General features: G+C 46.9%; 1 protein-coding gene across 3 annotated transcripts; it reads left to right on the plus strand.

Annotated features, from left to right (window-relative positions):
• Positions 1-13,293, plus strand: LOC114586834 (phospholipase A2, minor isoenzyme-like). 3 transcript variants are annotated; one of them, XM_028710659.2, is made up of 6 exons: positions 3,220-3,594; positions 4,259-4,386; positions 10,986-11,214; positions 12,264-12,375; positions 12,580-12,698; positions 12,807-13,293. In XM_028710659.2, the coding sequence occupies exons 3-6, from the start codon at positions 10,990-10,992 to the stop codon at positions 12,975-12,977; spliced, it is 627 nt and encodes a 208-aa protein (XP_028566492.2). In that variant the 5' UTR covers positions 3,220-3,594; positions 4,259-4,386; positions 10,986-10,989; the 3' UTR covers positions 12,978-13,293. The 3 variants fall into 3 exon arrangements, with proteins under 3 accessions (XP_028566494.2, XP_028566492.2, XP_028566493.2); XM_028710660.2 differs by lacking the exons at positions 3,220-3,594; positions 4,259-4,386 and adding an exon at positions 7,256-7,501; XM_028710661.2 differs by lacking the exons at positions 3,220-3,594; positions 10,986-11,214; positions 12,264-12,375; positions 12,580-12,698; positions 12,807-13,293 and adding exons at positions 1-2,071; positions 2,736-2,910; positions 5,915-6,230.
• The last annotated feature ends 6,906 nt before the right edge of the window (positions 13,294-20,199 follow it).

Raw genomic sequence — 20,199 nt, forward strand, 5'->3', positions numbered from 1 at the left:
CTCTGGTTCGCCAGAAGTGGCTTAGTCATGCTGGCCACATGACCCGGAAGCTGTACACCGGCTCCCTTGGCCAGTAAAGCGAGATGAGCGCCGCAACCCCAGAGTCGGCCATGACTGGACCTAATGGTCAGGGGTACCTTTACCTTTAACGCTGTCTGTTATGTTCTGTGACTTTTTCTACCACTGCCAGCTGCCCTACCTTATTCCTTATTTATCATTTTTCTATTGTATTTCAACCCCACCTTTTCCTCCAAGGAGCTCATGTGATTCTCCCCTTCCCCCTTTAATCCCCACAACGACCCTGGAAGGAAGGTTTAGCTTGGGAGACAATGGCTGGCTCAAAGCCATGGCCAAGTGTGGAGATTTGAACCCTGGTCTCCTAGGTCCAAGTCTGACCCTTTTAACCGCTGTGCCACGTGGGCTGTATACATTTTAGGGGGCCGAGAGGAAAGCGATTGATTGACATGTGTGTTTGTGGCAGAGGTCTGTGCTAGGAGCAGTCGGTGTGGCCCCCAGAAGGTCACACAGGAGGAAACATGGCCCTCAAGCTGGGGAAAGGTTCCCTGCCATGGGCATAATTGGGACTTGTCCTTTGAGGCCTAGAAAGGCAGGAGTGTGGGGATCCGGCCACCTGCTCATTATGTAATTTGCCCCTCAGCTGCCTCCTTTGTTTGCAAAGCTGTTGGCAATTCAGTGGAAAGTAGCAGAGCCAGGGCAAAGCCTGCAGGAAGGTTAGCGAACATAAGATCAGGTCAAGTCAATGGCCCATCTAGTCTAGCATCCTATTCTCAGCGGCCAATCAGATGCCCCAGTGGGGAGCCCAAAAGCAGGCTCAGAGCACAGCAGCACTCTGCCTGCCTGTGATTCCTAACCCCTGTGTTGCAAAGAGAACGTCAGCAATGTCTAGGCAACACGATGACCATGTACGTATGCAACAGACAAACTTTATAGAATTCCTTCAAATCACAACACGTACAAATAGTCTCAAAGTCTCTGAAAATCTTTAAATGAAGTGAGGTACCAGACTTTGTAAGATGAAAGACAAGCTGTGAAGCTTTGTGTATTCGGCAAATATGATGTCCAACACTGAACAGTGATTCCGGATATTGACTACTATTTCTTAGAATTCTTCGTCAGCGTGGTGGGAGGATATAGAATTGGTTCATAAACCCATCTTATTTCAAATGAATGTATGTAAATGGAAATATCAAATGCTGTGGAACAGTGCTCATGTAATCGTGTAGTCACTGCTGACTACATTACAAAGTCTGGTAACAAGTACAAAATGAAATCTTTAGTCTCAAAGTCTCTGAAAATCTTTAAATGAAGTGAGGTACCAGACTATGTAATGTAGTCAGCTATTTACAATAAAACTGACCACCTGCTTTGTGTGCAGAAGGCCTGATTCAGTCCTTGGCATCACCAGGAAGGATAAGGAATATCATTTGTTGAACTCTGAGCGGCTGCTGCCAGTCAGTGTAGGTAATAAAGCGTTAGATGGACCAATGGTTCAGTGGTAGAACATCTGCTTTGCACACAGAAGTTCCCAGGTCCAATCCCCAGCAACTCTCAGGTTGAAAGGATCTCAAGTTTAGCAGTCCTTGGAAAACCAACTCCCAGGAGATGTAACCAACAGTATGAACAATTTTCTCTGCAGTTGTGGGTGGCCCCATATAGCAGGCATGGGGAACCTCCAGCCCATGGGGTAACTTAAGCCCAAAAGGAGTCCCATTTTGGTCTACAGAGCTGTTACCCACCAGCACCCGACCCACAGTGCCCCAAAAGTTTAAAATAAGAACATTCTTCTGTGGGAAAGCTGATAGCTAAGCGGAGTCCCGGAAAATAAGATGGCTGGCTTTCAGGTAGCCTTGGTTTAATCACAGATCACCTGGGCAACACTTACATAAAGGTAAACACGCACAAACCTCCAGGTATCTTATCTTGAATTTTGCTGGGGACCAAGGTGAAAGCGAAGGTATAAAGAGGCCGAACGCCCTACAGGAAAACCCTTCTTGCGAGGACTTAACAGCCGACAGGATGAACCTTGCTCAGTTCCAAATCTTGGCATCAAGTAAGTTGTGGCTCTTAAGGGATGAATGGGTGTTCCTAGTGAAACAGGAAGTGGATATGCTGTGTTGGGGGCAGGGGATACATTCCTTTATTAACTGGGTTCCCTCTGAAGGATGCTTCTTGGTTAACAATTCATGGTACCTTTGGCACACCACCTCTGTTGCCTGGTGTGCTCCCTTGACCAGCACTGTCATGTGGCTTGCCAGCACTCGGGGCAGGCAAATCGCCAACACTGCAAGAGCGACCCCCTACCAGAGCCAAGCAGGGTTGCACTGAATCACCTGCCCAGCTGTGCAGAGGGGAACACAGCCGGCTGATGGAGCCCTTGGCAGGCGAAACCCCCTGACACAGAGAGGAGCACTGGGGCAGGTTGTGCTGGGGTTGCCCCTTGCCCGCCTCCCCCATCCATGGGCCTGATCTGTTCCCACCGCCCAGGGAATGCGGCACACCAAGTGAGGAGCGAGCGAGTGCTGGCTGGGTGGTCATTCAGTGAGGGGCCTTGGCATGGTCCAGCTTGGAGACCGAAGGGCAGCCTGGCCTCAGGAATGCACCCTCAGGGTGGGGTTTTACTTTCCAGCTTGCGTTTAGCAGGCAGGATTATGCTTCAGCTCTCAGAAGCCTGGGAAATGCCAACCTAACCCTAACCGAACGCCTCTTGTGGGAAGTTTATGTCTCCTTTCTAGTAGGCTCTGACACGGCCTCCATCCCTAGGAACTTGTTGCAGTTCCATAACATGATCAAATGCACCATTCCCAGCAGTGACCCACTGAAGGATTATGCAGACTATGGTTGCTACTGTGGTTTGGGGGGCAGCGGGACACCGGTCGATGAGCTGGACAAGTAAGCCAATTTATCATCTTTGCCCTCTGCCCCCCTGTCCCCAACGTGTTCCAAGGCTTTGCACCTCCTAATTTTATTAGGGTACCTGCAGGTGGTCAGTATTTTGCAGGAGGGGTTTAAGAACATACCAGAACTTCAGTTTTCTACGCTTAAAGTAGACTCTACTGCAACAAATCTACCTTTAAAAATTTGCTCTATTTGGGGCTTACGTTGCACTTAAGTTGGGAGCTGCAACTACAGCAGAATGCTGAAGCATGGTTGCTGGCAGAAGAGAGGACTTGTCAGCATATAAAACTCTGCTCAGTACTGGTTGCTCATTTTCTACCAGGCCAAGTTCATGATGTTACTCTTGTGGGAAATGCAGCCTCATATAACTAGCATGTTTAGTTCGGGTTAATGCATTAAGGGGTTAAGACCACAGAATAAGCTGTTGTTGCTAGACTTGACCAGGTCACACCCTCTCACCTCCTGTGGGCAGTTAGGAAAGTTTTTTCCTTTGCCTTCTTTCTGTTGTTTGTTCACATCTACTATGTGAAGCCTATCAGAGAAGATGTCTGAGCTTGACTGCTCCCAGCTCAGAAAGTGTGTTCAGAAACATTTGCCATATTTTGTAAACTTAGCCTTTTTACCTGCGTTTTTCTGGCTGCTGCATGGAAAAGCACATGAATTTGACCTTTGAAGTTTGTAAGTAAACTATTCTTTTAAACTTATCAAATAGTGTGGTCTCTGTTGTTCTAAAGGGATAGAAAGGGCAAGCGCTGTATACAAGTGACTTAAAAATGGGATGTTTAAAAGGTCTAACAGTGTATATTCCCGCTCTTCACTTTGCTGTGTGTTTTTGTGTTTTAAAACCTCTGCTGTGGCTCTCTTATTGGAGGGTATTCTGCCCCACATTTGGATCTAGCGATCTATCTACATACAGCAACAACTATTAGTATATAAAGCCTTTAACCTCTTGGAACCAGTTTACCTGCGAGATCATCTTACCCTGATACTGGTATGTGCCCACTTGACTGCTTCGATCTGTGGAAGTGCCACTGTTAGAGATGCCACATAATACCTGTTCTGCAGTTGTATTAACTTAATCTTTTAGTGTGGCATAGAATGTTGACATGTGTTTCAATATGGCCTTTTACCTTATCCTTGATTTGAATTGGTTTTGAATATTTGTTTTTAACTATACTTACTGATTGTTGCATTGTTTTCTTCTGGTTAAAGTGGATTGGTGTGCTTTAAATGGGTGCTGTGACATTGTCTAGAGAAATCAACAAAATCAACTAAACAAGGCAGCTCCTAAGTGTCTCCCAAGCTCATTAAATCAACTCGAATGTTTCTAATTTTCAAACAGGTGCTGCCAGATCCACGACCAATGCTATGGTGAGGCCAAGAAGCATTCCGAATGCAAATTCCTCATAGACAACCCTTACACCAAGACCTACGCCTACAGCTGTTCAGGCAGTGATGTCACCTGCAGCGGTAAATGCAGCCTCCACCCTGCTTTGGCTATGTCAGAGGGCCTAGTTCAGCTTTCTCTCCACAAGCCTCCAAATTAAATCCCCAGTGTCTTAAATCAGGGATGGACACAGTTCCTGGCCATCTCGATAATGCTGGACTCCCAGCATCTCCCCCTCCCAGCCAGTGTGGCCAATGGTCAGCAGGTGTTGGGTTGACATCTGTATGTTTACAGGGCTTTATTTTTCAGCCAGAACTTCTGGCATCTCCCAGGTGGGCGCCTTAGCCATTATAAGAGAACAAGGGAGTCGTTCATAGTAAGTTCCAGTACCTCTTTTTCTAGAAAAATAGAACTGGTTGCAGGTACTCCATCCCAGAGTTAAACAGGTGGTTTTCAGAGAAGATTGGACAAATTCATGGAGAAGGCTATCAATGGCTACTAGCCAAAGTGACTATGCTCTGCCTCCATGGTCAGAGGCAGCAATGCTTCTGAATGCTAGTTGCTGGAAGCCACAGGAGGGAAAGGGCTCTTGTGCTTGGATCCTGCCACAAGCATCTGAATGGCCATTGTGAGAACTGGATGCTGGACTATTTGGGCCTTTGGTCTGGTCAAGCAGGGCTCTTGTTAATAATAATAATAAATAATAATAATAATAATAATAATAATAATTTATTTCTTATATCCTGCCCATCTGACTGGATTTCCCCAGCCGTTCTGGGCAGTTGCCGGCAAAATATAGCATCAAACATTAAAAACTTCCTGGAACAGGGCTTCTTCCAGATGTCTACAACTCTTGTTGCTCAACTCTTGACATCTGCCAGGAGGGCATTTCACAGGGTGGGTGCGAGTACTGAGAAGGCCTCTACCTGGTTCCCTGTAACTTCACTTCTCGCAGTGAGGGAACCACCAGAAGGCCCTCTGAGCTGGACCCTGGTGCCCAGGCTGAATGATGGGGGTGGAGACGCTCCTTCAGGTATACTGGGCCATTTAGGGCTTTATAGGCCAGCACCAACACTTTGAATTGTGCTCAGAAACGTACTGGGAGCCAACGTAGGTCTTTCAGGACCGGTGTTATATGGTCTCGGCGGCCACTCCCAGTCCCCAGTCTAGCTGCCGCATTCTGGATTAATTGTAGTTTCCGAGTAACCTTCAAAGGTAGCCCCGCGTTTATGTTCTTATCTTCAGTAGTGGAGCTTGTGCGAGATCTCACTCAAGGAGAGCAAAGCAGATGCTCTATAACAGAGCTACGAACCTTCCCCTAAAAACAAATTAGGATTCTAGAATTTAGGGTTCTTAAAAAGAAAGAATCTGAATTAAATAGGAAGCTGCCTAATACTGCGTGAGACCTTTGGTCCATGTAGTCCAGTGTTGTCTGCACTGACTGGCAGTGGCTCTCCAGGATTTTAGGCAGGGCGTCTCTTGCACCCCTACCTGGAGATGCCAGGAATTGAACCTGGGACCTTCTGCATGCAAGGCAGGTGCCCTTCCACTTGGCTAAGGCCCGTCTCCCAAGAAGTCACCCAGTTCATGCTTGGCCTTTTCCTGCTTCAGATGACAATGATGAGTGTGCGGCGTTCGTCTGCGAGTGCGACCGTAGTGCGGCCATCTGCTTTGCAGGGGCTCCATACCAAGAGGAATATAAACAGCTGGACACGAGCAAACACTGCAAGTGATGTTTGTGCTACAAGCCATCCAAGGCCCTCGCTGCCGCTTCTCACGCATGCTGATCCTTTGGGGGACAACTGGAGAGATTCAGACAAGGTCAATAAAGCCGTTGTGTGTTTTCTACAGCAAAGGGATTGCTTCCTGAGTCACGAATAAAATAAAAGCAGGCATCTAAAACTGTGTTTTATTATCCCCCGCCCCCTGCTGTATTTGCAAATATTCAGCTTGACACAGATGTCATGGTTTCAACACACTCCGCCTGGCATCCTTGGAAAGTGGCCACTTTATATCCTGGCAAATTGTGGACAATCAGGAGTTCATCTGATGGGGAAGAAATTTGATTCATTTCCCCAACATGCATAACGGTGAAACGATATGGGAGCCGAACACAGATGTCCTTTGGAAATTTGCCCTTCTCCAAATTTCGCAGTGCAGTTCACCAGCCCAGTAATTCGCAGAAATAAAATAAAAATTCAAGCATAAAAATGATAACCACATGCAATAAGGCATTATAGTCATACCTTGGTTTTCAAAGTGACCGTTCCGGTTAAGAACTATTTTTGGAAGCCGAACGTCCAATGGGGCTTCCACGGCTTCCAATTGGCTGCAGGAGATTCCTGTAGCTAATCAGAAGCTGCGTCTTGGTTTCCGAATGTTTTGGAAGTCGAACAGACTTCCAGAATGGATTCCGTTCGACTTCCAAGGTACAGTTGTATATTGTGGGAAATGGCTTTGCCAAAAATGTATATTAGGCAAAAATAGCATTAAAAATTAGAATATTAGGAGAAATTCCCTGTAAAATGCTGGCAAATTTTCATGAGGACTTTAAAAGCAATGCTAAGTTGACAGAGCATTTGCCTTGCATGTAGAAGGCCCTAGTTTCAATCTCCAGGCAGGACTAGGAGAGACACCTATCTAAAACCCTGGAGAGTTGCTGCCAGTCAGTGTAGACACTGCTGACCTAGATGGACCCAATGTTCTGGTTCAGTAGAAGGCAGTTGCCTTATAATATTTGCAAACCCCAGTAAGTTGGTCGGTGTGAGAACAGGATGCCGGACTAGATGGGTCAAAGTGCAACAGTGCTCTCCCGGCTTGTTATTCCAACAACTGGTACTCAAAAGCGTTTACAGTGAAGATAGAACATAACCATCAAGGCTAGCAGCCATTGATAGCTGGTGCTGGGAATGATGATTGGCTGCTTTTGATCTGTGATGCCACAATTGCACAGCTGGAGGCAACAATTGGGACACGTAAGGGATTGGCTCATCTGCCTCTGATGTCACAATTCCTCCTGAGGCTGGGAGCTATAGGGCATCAGAGCAGAATGTGTTGCCTTGCAAAGCTGCTCTCTACCAGCCACCTCAGAGTCAAAACTGCACCTCCTTTCCTGGCTAGCTGGCCCCAAGCATCAGCTACTTGGCTACTGCAGGTCTATAAAAGCCTTTGGGAATAAGTAACACCTGCCAAATAGAGGTACCACTTTAGTTAGTCGTTTGCCTTAGCGGAGTCACTGCATCCGCTGTAAGGTTTTGTCTGTAATCCTGCACACACTTTGTGGGGAGTAACTCCCATTGAACACAGAGGAAGTTACGACTGAGTCTTTGCCTCTTAAGAATATAAGAAGAGCCTGCTGGATTGGGCTAATGACCCACCTAATGTCCAACCAGTTGTTAGGAGGAGCCTCAGCCAATGAGAGGCATGGGCAACTAATTCTGGTTTTTCCCCTCACCTCCCTCCCTGCTGGGTTCTCAAAGGAGCAACACCAGGGGTCAGCAAACTTTTTCAGTCATGGGCCAGTCCACTGTCCCTCAGACCATTTGGTGGGCTGGACAATATTTTTTTTTGGGGGGGGGGGGAATAAACGAATTCCTGTGCCCCACAAATAACCCAGAGATGCATTTTAAATAAAAGGACACATTCTACTCATGTAAAAACACACTGATTCCCAGACCGTCCGCAGGTAGGATTTAGAAGGCAATTGGGCCGCATCTGGCCCCCGGGCCTTAGGTTGCCTACCCCTGAGCAACACTAACGCCACCTTCACACCATGCATTTAAAACGCTGTGATGACATTTTAAACAGTCATGGCTTCCCCCCAAAGAATTCTGGGAGCTGTAGTTTGCTAATGGTACTAAGAGTTGTTAGAAGTCCCCTTTTCCCTTCACAGAGCTACAGTTCTGTGGTTTAGCAACCAATCCCTCTTCACAGGGAACTCTGTGAATTGTAGATATGGTAGGGGAATGGGGGGGTCTCCTAATAACTCTCAGCACTCTTAACAAACTACAGCTCCCACAATTTTGGGGGGGAGGGGGGGAGCAGTTTTGCTAATTTAAAATGGCATCGTAATGTTTTAAATGCATGGTCTAAATGTGACCAGAGTTCTCTGCTATTACTAAGCAAACTTTTGCTAGCAAGAAACTTATCAACGTTTCTTACATAAGTTCTGTTGCATATTTTCAGCAGTATATAACAGACAGTAATACTAGCCTCAGTCCAATAGTTATAACTATAAAGCATTTTGCAATGACACCCATTTTCCTGAACTCGGCTGACCGAAAATTCCTACTTACCCTGCAACTCCACTGCATGTTATATAGAAAGAGCTTATTTCTTGCTATCCTTTCCAGCATGGCAAATTTGTAGTCGTATATTTCGCTCAATAACTAGGGACTTAGATAACATCGTAATATAATTTCCAGAGCATTTTCCCTGTATTTTTTGCTGGCGCTAACATTTTTAAACTAACTCTTCCACTTTCCCTTCCAGTCTTTCTTATCAATCTGTGCATTCGCCGTTTCACATTCGTTCTGATTGAGGTTGCAATCAAAAACCAGAAATGGGAAAAACGACCCCATGACAAATACGTGATTGCATTTAATGTGCCTAGACAGCTGTGAAAGGCCCTGTTCCAGTTTGCAACTGCTGCACACGCGGAGGGCCTTTTAATTCTTCCACGTAGGCCATAGTCGTGATGAACCCCCCGCCCCCACCCCTGCAAAACCTCAAAGCATAAGAATCCAAGAAGAGACTGATTACTGGATCAGCCCAATGGCCCATTTTGCCCAGCATGCCCCAATGTGAAATCCACAAGCAGAACCTACGCACGACAGCACTCTCCCCTCCAGTGGTTTCCAGGAACTGGCATTCAGAATCATACTGCCTCAATGGACAGAGACAGAGCCCCCTCCTCCGCCCAAAAAACCCCAAGAAGCTCCACTCCACCTGCCCCTCTACTGCTGTTATTTTTCTTCTAGATACGGTTGTCGTGGCATTCTACTCAATATTGATCCAGAGCAGATTCCAATGTCTAGTTAGCAGAGTAACAACTTAAACACATTGCAGGATTCCCCAAAAATAGATCAGAGGGGATTGTATTTCATCCAGCAGAGCTTTACTGCTACTGAAGGCAAATGAGCATAATGGTCACAAATCCAATGCGTTCAGGACTGGCACTGTCCATAAGAAATCCAGTTGCGGCAGACTTAAACTTACAAGAACTTATAATAAGTCTAAACCTTAATACTAAGCATACAGAACACCACACCAGAAGGAAAAGAGAGAAAGTTAAGACCCAGGGTCCTTCTGGCCTACTATTATAGTCAAACAATCCACTGGGTCTTCTGCTTTTTTCATTGAACTTTATGAGACTTCCATTGAAATCTACAATTTGACACAATGAATATTATACCTTATTTATTCAAAAGTACAGCCGGCTACATCTTGTGTGCTTATTGAATCTATTATTATTATAGTCAGCATGATCTTCACAGAAAGCGATAACAATCAGTTTAAACCAGCTGTACTCAGCTTCTCTGAAGGAATAACCCAGGCTTCCTCAACCTCGGCCCTCCAGATGTTTTTGGCCTACAACTCCCATGATCCTTAGCTAGCAGGACCAGTGGTCAGGGATGATGGGAACTGTAGTCTCAAAACATCTGGAGGGCCGAGGTTGAGGAAGCCTGGAATAACCCAAACATCACGAACCTTCTGCTTGCTGCTTTTCACACAGAGAAGCTTCCAGAACCCTCTTGAATTAATTAGAATAGGAAAGATCTCTACACATCAGACCCATACTTTCTGTACTAAGAAATGCAAACTGACAATGGTAGCCTGTGGGACACAGCTCACCGCTTAGAAATATACTTTGCCCCTTCTGTGACCCCTGCACACCCCACAAAATTCATTTCTGGTGCTGCCATTGACTGTCTCCAACCACAGAGGCAGAACATAGCCATGGGTTGCCTTCCCCTCCATTAATTTTTGTCTAATTTCCCCTTTAAAGCAATCCAAGTTGGTGACCGTCTCCACATCTTCAAGAATGCACACAAATAGGTATACAGTATATGTAAACAGCCTTGAGACTGGGAAATGATATATAATGAATTGAAAAATGTTTAAAATAACATTTGCAAAAAAACAAGCAAACCCAGAAGCTTTCCTTTTTGGAGATTATAGGAACAGAACTACACAAACTGTATAGAATGTTATTTGCCCAAAAATGGAAAGAAGAAGTCCCAGAGAAAGAGGAATGGATACAAAAACTTATGGAATATGTGGAGATGGCAAAACTTACCTGAAAAATAAGAACTCAAGATAACAAACTTTTTATAAAAGAATGGAAATGGTTTATTTAATATTTGCAAATAAAATGTAAACAGATCAGAACGTTGGATTATTGTAATAACCTGCAGTTACATAAGAGTATATATTTCAAGTACATGAGCAAATGAGTAAATTAAGTTAATTTGGAATATGCAGAAAATATATTTAAAAAATGAAGGAACCGCAGAAAGAGGGGGAAGGAACTCGACTTTTGAAACGTTAAAATGATTGTAAAATTATTGAAATGTATAAAACTGAAAATCATGAAAAAGAGACTGCGGAAGGCGATTACTAAAATAATAAATTACTAAATTACTAAAATAATTAAAATCAAGAACTTCTTTACCTTCTCCAGGGATATGATGGAGACCTTGGGTGAATTTGACAACGAATCCCCGCTCTACGTCTCTTTCTGCAAGCGGATTTCCCCAGAGGACTTTGAGAAGCAATCTCTGACGTACACCCAGAAATCCCTGCAGGACCTTTATGCCAAAATGGAGCAGAACCCAGGAATCTGCGAGTCGATTGTGCGCAAGAGGAAGCAGCTGGAGAGTGAGGAGGCGGGTATGGCGTCCTACTTGAAGGTAAAGCTGGGGGCACCTCGAGATGTCTGGAAAAGAGGGTCGAAAGAAAAAAAGAGGCAAGCCTCAAAATGGAAGTTTTCTGCATTTTGAGGCTTGCCTCTTTTGTGCCTCGTTTGTATTTAGAGCTTCTCTTTCTCTCTTCATAGTAAACCGGCTGCTTCCAGACATGGATGATTCAGCACAGTGGAGGCTAAACCCCAGTTTAGGGTCTTGAGATGCCTCACCTGAGCCCAACACATTGTGCCAGTCGAGTGTTTCACAGCAGCATTTTGCATCAAATGAAGTCTCTCTCAGAGTGCCACCCCATCCCAATAATCCACTTGAGGGGGTTGCTAATATATACAACAAAAATTGAGTATTCCGTTCTTAGCCCTGCATCTAATCCCCACACAAACCCACCAGGCTGGGCAACCCCCCCTGACAGCAGGTGATTGACAGGGGGGGTTGTCCAACTCACCTGTCCCGGCTGGCCTACGGAGGCGGCAGTATCCCAGTACGTTTCCGAGCACAATTCAAAGTGTTGGTGCTGACCTTTAAAGCCCTAAACGGCCTCTGTCCTGTATACCTGAAGGAGCGTCTCCATCCCCATCGTTCAGCCCGGACACTGAGGTCCAGCTCCAAGGGCCTTCCGGCAGTTCCCTCATTGCGAGAAGTGAGGTTACAGGGAACCAGGCAGAGGGCCTTCTCGGTAGTGGCACCCGCCCTGTGGAATGCCCTCCCTTCAGATGTCAAGGAAATAAGCAGCTACCTGTATCTTATCTGCAGCCCTGTTTAGGGAAGTTTTAAATATTTACTGCTGTATTGTTTTTAACACTCGATTGGGAGCTGCCCAGAGTGGCTGGGGATACTCAGCCAGATGGGCGGGGTATGTATGTATGTATGTATGTATGTATGTATGTATGAATGAATAAATGAATGAATGAATGAATGAATGAATAAATAAATAAATAAATAAATAAATAATTGTAGTGGTGACAGGTCAGGATAAGTTTCTCCAGCCCTGTCATGGTGCCCAGCCTCTCTTCTCCCAGCCAACCCTTCTCTTCCAGGCCAAGATCTCTTCACTATTCAAACACAGCAACTCAATGGAAATGGAGGAGATTCAAGAAGAGGTGGAACAGCTGAAACGGGAGATGCAGAAGGCCAGCAACTACGCTTTTGGTTGGTCCTGCCTTCCTCTAGGTAGAAGGGCTGGGAAGGGGCTACTTCTGGACTTTGCTCCAGCCAGGAGAGGCTGTAGACATGCCATGCCTCTGAAGACGTGGTTCCTTCCTTTCCGAGGAATCCTGGGTTCTGGAGCTTATCCGTCGCAGGACAACAACTCCCGGCACCCGTAACAAACTACTTTTTTTTACTCCTTTTCAGCGGCCAAGAGGGCATCACAGTTGGAGAGACGGGCAAGGAAGACCATGCCAGGCCAAGCCAGGCTTCCGGAGCAGGTTGTTGCAGCCATGCCCAAAGTCTTTGGTCCTTACCCAAAGCAGGTTTGTGCCAAGATGCTTTGCCTGCCCCCACCCCCAGTTGGAAATCAACAAATCTGTCCATTTTGGTGGACTGGGCGTAACAAGCCTTCCCTCTCCATACCCAAACAGGCAGAGAGATCGACGGGTTCTCTGAACACGGACTTGAAGCAGCCCCAGGTTGGCATATCACCAGTCAATCAAAAGAGGTGGGAGCTGATTGAAGGGCAAGGTGGACAGGGAGGGGGGGTCTCAAAGTGGCAAGTTCATCCCACAATGCATGGGTGGGATAGAGAATGTTAAGAAGGTAGTCAAGCCGTGTTTCCCAAAATTGGGTCTCCACCTGTTTTTGAACTACAATTCCCATCATCCCTGAAGGCTGGTCCTGCTAGCTAGGGATGATGGGAATTGTAGCCCAAAAAGACCCAAATGTAGGAAACATTGTGTAAAGTGGGTTTTGGGATTTTGTTTTATTATAGAAACTTTTACAGGCCTCATGCGGTAAAACATGAAGCATTCGTTGAGGCAGAGCATAGCCATTGTGGCTAGTAACCTCCTCCAGCCCTCTTTTAAAATCATCCAAGTTGGTGGCCATCACCAACTTTTTTTTAATGTTGTGAACCACCCTGTGATCCTCAGACGAAGATCTACAACTCAACAACAAGTGCAAATGAGACTGGTCTTTGACCGGCGCTTGGAGGCAGTGGTGGGCTGGATGCAGCGGTGGCTGATGTCAATGGGGACTGGTAGGGCAGAAAGCAGGGAGCCCAACAGTAGGTGGCGCCAGAGCCAATGAAAGGCAGAGCCAACTAGTTTGAGTTTTGTCCCCATCACCCACCCTGCTTAGTTATATGAGGGCAACACTGAGACTGAGGAGGAGGAGAAAGCTGAATGGACACTCCTAACACCTCCTGTGCTGGTCCCGGGGGAAAGGTTACTGTTACCGTAGTCAAAGTTCAGTCCTGAGTCACTAGCCTGGAGATAATCCACAAAGTGCGAGGTGAGGTCCGAAACAGGGAGCCGGGCGGGGACAGGAACACTCAAAGATCAGAAGCAGGAAGCCGGGCGGGGAACAGGAACACTGGAGGAACAGGACTGGATGCTGGCCGAAACAGCTCTTCAATGACGACGTTGCTCCCGCAACCTGGGACCGGGCTGACTGGCCTTTATCTTCTCTAAGGCCAGGGGCGGTCCCGGTCCCCAGGAGCCCCGCCTCTCCTGGCCTTAAGGCGAGCGCTCCTCCTGGGAGAAACCAGTTCCCTTCGCCTCTCTGCCCTAAGCCTCTGCAGTTCAGGAGAGGCTGAAGGGTTACTGGGCCCCGGGGGAGACTCACCTGTAGGCACTGAGTCCTCAACCACCTCTGGGGCCAGAATGGATTCACCTGGTGCCTGCTCTTGAGGAACTGGCACAGGTGCAGGCTCCTCAGAATCCAGGCCTTGCCCCAGTTCAGCCGGCCCTGGAGGCGGGGACTCCTGTGCCGGCTGGGATTCCTCCGGTTCACTCTCAGAATCGGAATCCCAGGCCATCACACCTCCCCTGGTAGTTAAGGAGGAAGGCAGGCAGGTGGGGGTTGGAAGAGAGTAGGCTGAGGTTGGAGGGGCAGCACCCTATTCACCCTACAAGTGGACAATGGAAGTATGAGAGGTAGTAAATGTGACAAAATTAAGCACAGTGGTACCTCAGGTTAAGTAATTCGTTCCAGAGGTCCATTCTTAACCTGAAACCGTTCTTGACCTGAAGCACCATTTTAGCTAATGGGGCCTCCTGCTGCCACCACGACACCGGAGCACAATTTCTGTTCTCATCCTGAAGCAAAGTTCTTAACCCGAGGTAATATTTCTGGGTTAGCGGAGTCTGTAACCTGAAGCATATGTAACCCGAGGTACCACTGTAATCTTAATCCAGTCAAGGGAGTAATGCAGGACTTTATTCATTGAAAAAAGAATGGAATTTATTTATTATGTTCTAGCTGCTATGCGCCCATGTTCCTTGGGAATTCGAAGAAACAAACAAACAAAAAATCTGTGCAGTTTTGATACCGGTGGTTAAAATCAGTGTAGTATTAAAAGGTTCAGTCCACCATCTTGATTCAAAACAGTGTCCAGTTGGATTCAAACAGGGATGAAAACCTTGATTTTAGGAATCACTATGCAAAATTTGATGATGATATTTTAAGATATCCAGATGAATAGCAAGCAAACGACTTCCTGGGTGTAGCAAAATGCAAGAAAATATCCAGCTGTATACACTGGGAGATCAAATGTTTTATTCAGACAGGCGTTTTGCCCCTAAAAGGGCTTGATCTGGCTGTTGTAAGTATGACGAAGTTTGTTCAGCCCCAACTATTTTACCTGCGTATGGCTCTGTATACACCATGCACAACACCCACAAGAACTGTGGGAACTGTAGTTTGTTTAGGAAACTTTGGGTTATTGTTCTATAACGGGGGAAAGACAGTTCACAGGATACTTTGGGGGTAATTAATATGTTTTAAATGTGCTTGTGTGGGTGATGGTCAGCCACCTTGAGCACCATTCGGTGGGAAAGGTGAGACATAACACAATAGCGAACCATTTCCTTTCTTCGTTTTTAGCAGTACAGTCGACCTGCATCCCATTTTGCTGAGCCCCGGGGGCTGCCGTTCCTCATTCCTGGTTAGCAACACCTTCAGCAGGGCGAAACCCTCCACTTTTCCAAGGTAGAGTTTCTCTTTCGAGGTTGTCCACACATTCCTGGTCCTCGCTCCGCCGGTGCAAGGAGGTGGGCAGAAAGAGCTGGCCTGTGTGGCGTCTCTGAGGAAAATCCCATGGCCTTGAGCCAGGCCCTAAATGTTCCCGTCTCAAGTTGAGCAACGGGAAAGACTTTTCCAGACCCAGTGAGAAGGGAAAAGAGGCATGGCATTTATTGTTTTTCTGGCGTGTCATGGCTCCCCCCTTTCCTTGCACGGGTCCTGGGAATTGTAGTCTTTCTGGGAGGGCTCCCAGTGATAAGTCACAAGATCCCTTTGCAATACTTGCAACTCCCATAATTGTATGTATGCTACAGTTTGTAAGGCCTCGTTTGCACTGTACATTTAAACTGGAATATTATTATATTACCATATTTTTCTGTCTACAAAATGCCCCCATGTACAAGACCCCCCCCCCTATTTTGGGGGAGTCAATTTTAAGAAAATGAGGGGAGGTGGCCCAAAGTGGTTGAGCTTCTCCCCCACGCAGCTGCGGGCAGGAAACACTCCCTAGATCGTTTCCCATGCACAGTGGCATTAGGGGAAGTTGCGCTCCCGCCAGCCGGCTGGCAGATTCTCTCCCTCCTGGTCTTTCGTTCAGGAACTTCAAAAGCTTTCTTCAGCCTGAACATCACAGCGACTGATGCCAACTGACACCGGCACACTTAGAGATCCACAGAGTCTTTGCAGCTCATGCATGACGGACCTCAGCAACTCAGCATTTTGGCTAATCTACTTTATTTACATATAAACACACACGGAACACTCAACATGGCTCCCTCTCTCTCTAGCATCAGACAGCAAAGAGAAAAAGAACAAAGGACAATAGTCCCACTTCACGGAACACAGTAACACAAACATCCTGTCTCCGTCACTTCCCACTCTGTGGAATCAAAACATACACTGTCATGTGTAAGACAAAAACCCCATGACTGCAATCACGGAGCAGGAATTCTAATGAGGCTCAGCAACCTGAACGGACAGCAGCTCCCATGATTCCTTGGGGGGAGCCATGACTGTGTGGTGTCAGTGGGGTCTACGATGGCAGCGCAGACGCGCCACCGTCATGAGATATTAGGGATTCCTCACAGGGGCGGTTTCTCTTTCTCTTCCAGGACTGTTGACAACGGTCCGACTGATTCTATCCAAAGCGCCAGCCCAGCCAGCACATCCTCAGTTCTGAACGCACCTTTGCTGGCCCAGCCGAGAGTCAGAAAAGAAGACACACAGGATAACGAAAACCCGGGCCCCGGTTCCCACCCTACGGGGGCCTAGATGTCTCTTGGTGTAGCAGAAGATGCTAAGCAAATGAAAGTTCAGTGCATGATCCTTACCCGTGTGGTGGTTCTGATGTTGTATCACCTCCGGAGGAGGGAGGGGGAGACAAAATGGCTAACCAAGGTTGCATCCCATTTAAAACACTGCTATACTACTTTGACAGGTACGCGGGTGGCGCTGTGGGTTAAACCACAGAGCCTAGGCCTTGCCGATCGGAAGGTTGGCAGTTCGAATCCCTGCGACGGGGTGAGCTCCCGTTGCTCGGTCCTTGCTCCTGCCAACCCAGCAGTTCGAAAGCATGCCAGTGCAAGTAGATAAATAGGTACCACTCCAGCGGGAAGGTAAACGAGGTTTCCGTGTGCTGCTCTGGTTCACCAGAAGCGGCTTAGTCATGCTGGCCACATAACCCGGAAGCTGTACACCGGCTCCCTCAGCCAATAAAGCGAGATGAGTGCCGCAACCCCAGAGTCGGTCACGACTGGACCTAATGGTCAGGGGTCCCTTTACCTTTACCTATACTACTTTGACAGCCATTGAAGATGTTGGGGACCATAATTTGTTAAGGGTGCGGGGAACTGTAGCGCTGTGTGGGGTGGATGGGCAGATCTGTCCATTTTGGCTCCTTTCTCACTTTCCCAGTCTTTGGTTGTCTCCAGCTTTCGGCATTCAGGCCACAATACCAAATGAACCACATAAACTGGATCAGGTTTTTTAAAGCCGTAACTCACCAGAACTCAGTTCCGGCACTTCTCAGGTGGGCTCTGTAGCCGTTATAAGAGAACAAGGGGGGTGTTCATGGTGAGTTCCAACACCTCTTTTTCTATAAAAAAGACTGTAATACTGAATGTGACCAACAGAAGGTGTTTATCTCCTTTTTCGTAAATACTTTTTTATTAATTTTTCAGTTTTATTTTCACAAATAAAAACAGTAATTTACTTACATTTCTACCAATCTAAATTTATAGAAACGCCTTTTCACAAACCTTCTCTTTAAGATTCTTAAATCTTAAATCTCTGGACTTCCCTCCGTACCCTCTTCTGGTTCCTTATTTTAACCAAGTTCTTCTACATTTCCATACTTATACTTTTCCAATTATTATTTCCCTCAATTTTATCTAATTTTCTGCTAGTTGCAAGCGTTTACTTAAAATCCTGCTAATGTTTCAACTTGTTTACAGTATTTTTGCACATAGACAATAAACGATTTGTATTTGTACAAACAGAAGGTGTTTCTGAAACATTATCCACCCCAACTCCTAATACGGCAAACTCTTTTTTTAATTTAGGAGTTTTTAAAAAGTAGTTTCTCATTGCTTTTGCAATAAGGATGAAACTTAAGCAGTCCTGCCTAGACCTGTGAAAATACACAGTTCTTTTCAACCTGGCCTTGTCTAATGGTACAGCTGGATCTGAATACAGTGGTACCTCGGGTTAAGAACTTAATTCGTTCTGGAGGTCTGTTCTTAACCTGAAGCACCGCTTTTGCTAATGGGGCCTCCTGCTGCCGCCGCGCCGCCAGAGCACGATTTCTGTTCTCATCCTGAAGCAAAGTCTTAACCTGAAGCACTATTTCTGGGTTAGTGGAGTGTGTAACCTGAAGCGTATGTAACCTGAAGCGTCTGTAACCTGAGGTACCACTGTAATGTGTGTGTTGTCTACATGAAATCTGTTAAATGGAACTGAATACAGCCTCCTGATTCTATCAGATTTCAGTTTAAAAACAAAAGCAGTACCCAAGTTTCTAGTCCTTATAGATCTGAAGGAGAAAATAAACTAAAAAAAAAAAAAAGTTTCTCAAGGGAGTGTATCATTTATCTGGGTTTGATAGAAACTTGTAACGCACCAAATCCCTCTCCTGAAGATTCCTTATCTATTATTATTATTTTGAGAAAACAACAACTACAGAATTGATTTGTCTACAGCGGAACATACCACTACAGCTGGAGTGGGGAACCTGTGGCCCTGCAGACTCCCATCTGACCATTGTCATACCTTCCAACATATCTCCGATGAAAATAGGGAAGTCCCATTCTGTAATGATAATTTTACTATTTATACCCCACACAGATTACTGGGTTGCCCCAGCCACTCTGGACAGCTTCCAGCATATATAAAAACATTAACCTTTTTTTTTAAAAAAACTTCCCAATACAGGATTGCCTTCAGATGGCTCAAGGGTCAGATAACTCCATACCCACCAACATTTCCGCAATGAAAATAGGCACATCCTAAGAAAAAGTGGGACATTCCGGGATTAAATCAGAAACCAGAACGCCTTCTCTAAATCAGGGAAGTCCCTGGAAAATAGGGACACTTGGGGGGTATGCATTCAGTGGCAGAGCATATGCCCGTGCTGCTGAGGGCGGGCGCACTCCCGAGGGGCACGGAGGGTGCCCTCCCACGTGCCACAGTTCAGCGTAGGTGTCAGGTGTGCGTGCAGGAGCCAGGCCCTGTGACCAATAGGACTTTGCAGGACTGGGGCCTTCCTAAGTTTGTTCTGAAGAGGCAAGGCGCAGCCTCACAGGTGAGGCCAACTCACAGCACCTGGTGGCAAGAGCCAGGAAGGGATATAAGGTCAGCATTTCCCTTTGGCTCTCTGCCGCAGCAACACGCTTCCTGCCTTGCTGTGTTTGGCTTCTTGCTTCCTGATCCTTGAACCTCAGCTTCTTGACTCCCTGCTTCTTGATCCTCTGACCCTTGACTTCTTGACTCTCTGCTTCTTGATCCTCGGACCCCTGACTTCGTGACTCCTTGCTTCCCGACCCTCGGACCCTCGGCTTCTTGACTCCCGGCTCTCTGACCCTCGGACTCTTGGATTCCCGACTCCTGGCTTCTGGACCCCGTTCCTGCTCCCACCCCGCCATCTTGCCCCCGCTCCTGACGTCCCCAGCCGGGACTTTGATCGCCCGTGAACCGGACCATGACAGTAGGAGAGGGACGGGGAAACTGCTCCTCATTCTCCTCCTGCTCTCCATAGCTGGGTCAGACGTGACCTGGTGATGGAGCTGCTGCGGCCAGGTGTGCCTCGCCATGGCTGAGGAGGGCTGCTCTCTGCCGCCCGGTCAGAAGAGCTGCTGCTGCTGCCGGGTGCAAGGTGTGCCACCCACTCGCCTGCCATTTTGTCACACACACCCCTCAGTCATGACACCCGGGTCCCACTCACTGCACCCCCCCTTCCTACGCCTCTGTCTGCATTTTCCACGATGACTGCTGAGGCTGATGGGTGCTGGGACTCCAGCAACATCTGCAGCGTCACAGGTTTCCCATCTGTTAAGTTGTGGGTGAGCATATCAGACAACACAGTGATTCTTCAAACAGCTCTTGTTTATTCACAGGCCAGAACAGAACTGAACTGAAGGGTTCAGCCAGCCTGCTTTTATAGAGCTCCACTACAACGCAACAGTAACCACTTTCTGTAACTATCCAATCACTGAACATCACTTTTGATCCCTTATTTGCCAGTCTGGGCCAGTGCACTGTGATATGAGCACACATACACACATGCCTGGTGCAGGGTGC

Source organism: Podarcis muralis, chromosome 16 (assembly GCF_964188315.1).
Source record: "Podarcis muralis chromosome 16, rPodMur119.hap1.1, whole genome shotgun sequence".
Taxonomy (NCBI): domain Eukaryota; kingdom Metazoa; phylum Chordata; class Lepidosauria; order Squamata; family Lacertidae; genus Podarcis; species Podarcis muralis.

Coding starts and splice junctions, on each gene's coding strand:
- LOC114586834 (XM_028710659.2), top strand. CDS start 10,990: ATGATGGAGACCTTGGGTGAATTTGACAACGAATCCCCGCTCTACGTC. Junction 12,376..12,579: donor GGCCAGCAACTACGCTTTTG/GTTGGTCCTGCC, acceptor ACTCCTTTTCAG/CGGCCAAGAGGGCATCACAG. Junction 12,699..12,806: donor TTGGTCCTTACCCAAAGCAG/GTTTGTGCCAAG, acceptor ATACCCAAACAG/GCAGAGAGATCGACGGGTTC.